At 36.9% G+C, this 6916-nt stretch overlaps 1 protein-coding gene across 1 annotated transcript; it reads right to left on the bottom strand.

Moving 5' to 3' along the window:
- Positions 1-206: 206 nt before the first annotated feature.
- Positions 207-3390, bottom strand: LOC120218855 (probable inactive receptor kinase At2g26730). The gene is made up of 2 exons (XM_039215756.1): positions 1878-3390; positions 207-1166 (listed from the first exon to the last, which is right to left on the bottom strand). Exons 1-2 carry the CDS (start codon positions 3154-3156, stop codon positions 502-504), a joined length of 1944 nt encoding a protein of 647 aa, XP_039071687.1. The 5' UTR covers positions 3157-3390; the 3' UTR covers positions 207-501.
- Between the last annotated feature and the right edge of the window lie 3526 nt (positions 3391-6916).

The raw sequence follows: 6916 nt of genomic DNA, 5'->3' as shown, positions 1-6916 counted from the left end.
CAGCCCTTCGTTATTAAAAGCAACAATTTTAAAACTAATCAAGAGTGTTATTCTTAAAATTCAAGACTTTGAGAGTTGATGTTCAAATCCTATTTATGTCAATCGAAAGTGATAGAGGCACGAGTTGCATTGTTTTGTTTATGAGGGACATTTTGAAAAAGAAAACATAACTAAATTCATCAAATGGTCAAATTCCAATAAGTTCATGGAACCACCATCCTTCAAAACATTTCAAATCCCCCTTTTTCAACTCCATCTATAAAAAATTGCAAATTAAAATTTGATAAGAAAAATAAACCCAGGAAAACGAAATTAAAAAAAAAAGACACAACTTTGGGGGCAAACATTAATTACTTTCCCCTACGAACCGTGCACTTTATCACTCTTTTACTTGCGCTTTGAGCACGTTTCAAGGAGAAACTAAAGACCCCCATCCTCTCTTTTTTGCTTTTCCATTTTTTTTTCTTTTTATTTCCCTTTAGTTGTTGGCATCATGCACGTTTAAGGAGTACCAGATCGAGGCGTGGTCCTCGACTCTGTTGGGGGAGTCTGGCCGTCTGATCCTTTCGAAGGATCATCAGACGATTGCCGTAATCCGTCATCTGTTTCCACTCTATTCATTTCCTCAATCATCCGTACCACTTCGGGCATGGAGGGTCTTTGATCAGGCACCGTCGATACACAAGTCATTGCAATTTGCAACAGCTGCACCATTTCCTCTTCAATGTTGTGATATCTCATTAACTCCACATCAAAAACTTCAGCTGTCCATTCCTCTCGAACCACGGATTGGACCCAACGAGGTAAGTCAATCCCTTCTTCTCCCAACGATGCTTGATTTGGTGCTTTGCCGGTTAATAACTCTAGCAACAACACTCCAAAACTATACACATCAGACTTGAAGCTAACTTTACGAGTTTCGAGTACTTCGGGTGCTCTGTAGCCTGCAACGCGGCTAGGTGGGGTAGTATTGCCGAACAGAGGGTTGAGACCGAAGTCAGAGATGCAGGCTTCTTGGTCCGGCCGAAGAAGGATGTTGGAAGCCTTGATATTGCCATGGACCGCCTTCCCCGAAACATGGAGGTGGGCTAGGCCCCTCGCGGTGCTTAATGCTATTCTCATCCGGTTGTCCCAACCTAACGGAGTACGGCCCGAGCCTCTACTACCTGCATTATAACAAGACCCTTTACTTCATTACTAAAAACAAAAAGTAATTTGCTTAATTGAGCTGTAATTTTCATGACTGGCCAATATAAACCTAATGCCAAAAGTTCTGTCTAAAGTCAATGACATCAAGAACTTTGATTAGTGACAAACTATGCTTTATGATCATACTAATTTAACTTCAAATAGTGCTCTAACTACTATATTCAGGTTCCTTGAATTGAAAGGAAAGTTAAAAGTTACCCATAACTACAAGGGAGAGTTGATTACAAGTTTGGTAAAAAAAAAAAGGATGTAATGAAACGATGTCGGTGGACCTACAAATTAATTATGAGATTGCATGTTACAGTGTTCCATTGATTCATAAGCGTAACTCATACTCTTGTAAGAATGTTTGGTGAGGAAATGTGGATTTGTACAAAGGAATCCATAACAAGGACGCTTCTGGTTATTAAATTGAAAGCCTTCTTAAATGATTAATTTCCCCATTGTAACCTCAAGAAATTAAATATTGCATTATTCCAGCAACATTCTACAATGTTGTTACAAATATAATATTATCACAGCGTAAAACAGGGAGGAAAAAGAACATAAATTGAGCAGCTGGAGTTTGTCAGGTATATGTTTGAATTTTTAAGAATAAATTTGCATGGATTTCTCGACTCTCTAAGGAAAAATAATGTAAAATACTGAAATGAAACAGAGAAACTTACCATGAAGCAGGGCAGACAAGCTACCGTCGCGCATGAAATCGGAAACGAGCAATTTCTCATCCTTGGAATAATAAAACGCTCTCAAAGGAACCACATTTTCATGCCTAATTTTACCCAGCATTTCCATCTGCATTTCGAACTCCTTTTTACTGACCGCCACGTCTTTTAATCGTTTAACGACCACTGTTGTCTCTTCCTCTAGCACCGCCTTGTACGACGTTCCGACACTACCTTTTCCCAACACTTCAGCCGAAGCCCTCAACAGATCCTCCAGATCGAAGCTATAAACCCCACCTTCGAAGAACACGAGCTTATTCCTTTCCCCTTCCGTTGACGCTCCAGTTATATCATCCTTCGACGACGAAGTTCCCGCCTCCGCCGGCGGAACCACCCTTGTATCCGCCGCAACCGGCTTCTTCTGCTTCGATGGTTGTCGTTGCCTCTTACGGAGGCAAAGGATGAGGAGGAGGAGTAGCAGTAACGCGACGATTGCCGACCCCACGGCAATAGCAATAATGGCGCCGGTGGAAAGATTTCTACCCGAAGTTGTGGGCGAAATGGGCTCGGAAGGGGACGGTGCCGGCGAAGGGAAGAATGGGTTACATGGACGGAGTGGGCCACCACAAAGCCCAAGGTTTCCGGCGAATGAAGATGCAGGGTATTTGGATAACGTATCGGGGATTGAACCGTTTAGGCTGTTATTAGCAACATTGAACTCATCCAAACCGCCGGAGCTGATGCTCGGGAGAGAACCGGAAAACTTGTTGTTTTGCAAGAATAATCCGGTAAGATGAGTCATATTGTTGACACCGAAAGGGATAGGACCGGAGAAATTGTTAGAAGAAAGATCAAGCCGTGCCAAACGTGTTAAGCTAGTCACGCTGGATGGGAACGGGCCCCTGAAGGCGTTATCCTGCAAATAAAGGCTACGGAGGAGAGTCAAATTGGAAAAGTCAGCTGGGATCTCACCGGACAGACCATTTGCTCGGAGACTTAAAACTCGGAGGTTGTTCAACCGGCCGATCGTGTTGGGTGGAATCGAGCCGACGAGACCCACACCAGGAAGCCGGAGAGTATAGACAAAAGAGCGGTTCGCATCGCATTGGACACCGATCCAATCGCAGGCCGAAGTGGATGAGTTCCAATGGATCCGGTTCGAGTGTTTGGTCTGTGAAAGGAAGTCAAGGAGAGCTTGCTTGTCTTGAACCGGCTCTGAGTTCACTCCCAAACTTATTACCAGAACTGAAGCTAAAACAACACAACCAAAATTTGCAACCATTTTGGGATATTTTACTAGAAAAATGGAACAAAAAAAAAACAAACGAGGAAGAATGGTTCGGTTTTGCTCTATCTGTCTGCTGTTGTTGTCAGCGGCCTGTTAGACCCAAATACGATTTTCCGGTGAGAACCCATAAAGGGTAAAGAATCGGAGAGAGAAATGTGAGGTTTTCTAAGGAAACACGAGATTACACATGCGAAACGAAAAAGAAAAATAGAGCTGAGTTAAAACATAAGAGTGCATATGGCTTTGCTGGCTATTGGCGGCTGAATGTTTTAAATAATGTGTTGGCAATCCGATAACACTGTAGATAAATTATTTCGTGAAATATGATGGATGTTTTAGTGTGCTTCTGGAGTAGTGCTGTCGTCCTAGTGTCCTAGCCTACCCCTCATGCATAGGTGTCCATGTGTTTATAGCCATCCTTCGAAGACGTATGACTTTCCATGTGTGGTCGTATAAGTTGCATAGTAAATAGAATTATAGGGTAAATATTGATTATAACATAAATATAAGAAATCTAGAACTTAGGACTAAAATGCAACGCACACAGAACATGGTAACAGAATAGAAACTTAAGGTACTTTAATTTGAGGACTAAAATAGATTTAAAGGAAAACTTTTGGAGCTCTTACAACAATAAACCCACATGTGAACGAGTAGCCCAGCCTCAACCCATGAATAGAACGATGTTGTTTTTAGGGTTTAATTAACCCTCTAAATTTAACCTAAAAAACCTAAACCTAATATGTTTCTTTATAACCAAACTTCATTCCCACAACGTTTTTCCTCTATTCTCTCTCCCCATCTCTTTTTTCCTTTTTCACTATTTCTTTGTTAAATCAGGCGGTCACTGTGGTTGCCACTGCTTACGGCTCTGACAAAGAGCCAAAATGTCCTAAAAGCTCCTCCCTATCGATACCCAAAACCCAAAAATAACCAAAAGGCCTACAAGACAGCCCTTTAAACCCCCTAAAACTCTAATAGACTTGGAAAAAAATTATCTCAGACGACTCAAAGGAGATTTGGCTTCGAGCGACGACGGTGAGCTTCTCCCCACGGGAAAGGTAAAGTGTTTGCCTTTCAACACTTTTTTTTCTTTTTAGGTATTTTGATGCTCACTCATATAAAAAATATCCCTCTTTTTTGTTTTTTTTGGGTTGTTGAAGAGAAAAAATATCTTTTTTTTCCTTTTGGTTTTTTGTGTTGCTGATGGGGAAGATGATGAATAGGGGAAGGATTATTTTTCTCGATTTTTTCTCCCCAGAAAGGATGGCTAATTTTTCTTGTTTTTCTTTATTATCTCCTATTTTTATCTGGTGCCCCCTCCTTTTTTTATTTTATTATATTCTTTTGCTTTGTATTTTTGTTTGTATGTGAGGGGGATGAGAGGAGGAGCCTCCTCCGTTCAATTTCAGTGATGTGGCTGATCTAAAGGTCAATAAGGGGCTCCCCCTCATCTCGTTAGAGTTTTGGCAGCACTACGCCCCTGTCATCTGTCGTTGCCGTGGCAGAGGAGGTTGCCAGGGACGTGCGTTCTCTGATATAGTAGGAACAAACGAATGCAGTGGGGGTTAGATCCACAAGTGTGTGGGGTTGTTGGAGCTGCGCGCGTGCATTCAAAGCACATATTTGGACGGTTGAGCTTCGTTAGCGGCTGGTGTCCTTATGATAAAACCCTAATTTCCTTTTGATATGGTCCATCAGATCTCATTCAATCTGACGACTGCAATTTGGGTGGCGTTGGGACTTGATGATAGCTAGGGTTTCTTCAAACCCTAGCAGCTTAGGCTCCTGCTTTGTATTGGGTAATTGCTTCTTGGGCCTTGCAGGTTAATTGTTTGTAATATTTGGGCATATATCCAAAATTAATAAAGTGTTAAATATTTGTTTTTTGAATTTTAACTTATATGTATATATTATATTATAATCATAGGCACATTACATATGTATATATAATAATATAACTATTGAAATAAATATTCGTAATAACAATACTAATATTAATAACTAATAATAATCTAATTAGATAATAGATATAGATAGATGATAGATAGATAGATAGATAGATAGATAGATAGATAGATAGATAGATAGATAGATAGATAGATAGATAGATAGATAGATAGATAGATAGATAGATAGATAGATAGATAGATAGATAGATAGATAGATAGATAGATAGATAGATAGATAGATAGATAGATAGATAGATAGATAGATAGATAGATAGATAGATAGATAGATAGATAGATAGATAGATAGATAGATAGATAGATAGATAGATAGATAGATAGATAGATAGATAGATAGATAGATAGATAGATAGATAGATAGATAGATAGATAGATAGATAGATAGATAGATAGATAGATAGATAGATAGATAGATAGATAGATAGATAGATAGATAGATAGATAGATAGATAGATAGATAGATAGATAGATAGATAGATAGATAGATAGATAGATAGATAGATAGATAGATAGATAGATAGATAGATAGATAGATAGATAGATAGATAGATAGATAGATAGATAGATAGATAGATAGATAGATAGATAGATAGATAGATAGATAGATAGATAGATAGATAGATAGATAGATAGATAGATAGATAGATAGATAGATAGATAGATAGATAGATAGATAGATAGATAGATAGATAGATAGATAGATAGATAGATAGATAGATAGATAGATAGATAGATAGATAGATAGATAGATAGATAGATAGATAGATAGATAGATAGATAGATAGATAGATAGATAGATAGATAGATAGATAGATAGATAGATAGATAGATAGATAGATAGATAGATAGATAGATAGATAGATAGATAGATAGATAGATAGATAGATATAGATAGATAGATAGATAGATAGATAGATAGATAGATAGATAGATAGATAGATAGATAGATAGATAGATAGATAGATAGATAGATAGATAGATAGATAGATAGATAGATAGATAGATAGATAGATAGATAGATAGATAGATAGATAGATATAGATAGATAGATAGATAGATAGATAGATAGATAGATAGATAGATAGATAGATAGATAGATAGATAGATAGATAGATAGATAGATAGATAGATAGATAGATAGATAGATAGATAGATAGATAGATAGATAGATAGATAGATAGATAGATAGATAGATAGATAGATAGATAGATAGATAGATAGATAGATAGATAGATAGATAGATAGATAGATAGATAGATAGATAGATAGATAGATAGATAGATAGATAGATAGATAGATAGATAGATAGATAGATAGATAGATAGATAGATAGATAGATAGATAGATAGATAGATAGATAGATAGATAGATAGATAGATAGATAGATAGATAGATAGATAGATAGATAGATAGATAGATAGATAGATAGATAGATAGATAGATAGATAGATAGATAGATAGATAGATAGATAGATAGATAGATAGATAGATAGATAGATAGATAGATAGATAGATAGATAGATAGATAGATAGATAGATAGATAGATAGATAGATAGATAGATATAGATAGATAGATAGATAGATAGATAGATAGATAGATAGATAGATAGATAGATAGATAGATAGATAGATAGATAGATAGATAGATAGATAGATAGATAGATAGATAGATAGATAGATAGATAGATAGATAGATAGATAGATATAGATAGATAGATAGATAGATAGATAGATAGATAGATAGATAGATAGATAGATAGATAGATAGATAGATAGATAGATA

This window comes from Hibiscus syriacus, unplaced genomic scaffold (assembly GCF_006381635.1).
Source record: "Hibiscus syriacus cultivar Baekdansim isolate YM2019G1 unplaced genomic scaffold, ASM638163v2 tig00110201_pilon, whole genome shotgun sequence".
Lineage (NCBI taxonomy): Eukaryota > Viridiplantae > Streptophyta > Magnoliopsida > Malvales > Malvaceae > Hibiscus > Hibiscus syriacus.
Note: the sequence above shows the minus strand (reverse complement) of the source record. Positions and strands in the feature narration are given on the sequence as shown.

Excerpts from the sequence above, each read along its gene's own strand:
- LOC120218855 (XM_039215756.1), bottom strand. The coding sequence starts at position 3,156 with ATGGTTGCAAATTTTGGTTGTGTTGTTTTAGCTTCAGTTCTGGTAATA. Across the intron at positions 1,167-1,877 it reads CTTGTCTGCCCTGCTTCATG|GTAGTAGAGGCTCGGGCCGT; the intron begins GTAAGTTTCTCT and ends GTTATAATGCAG.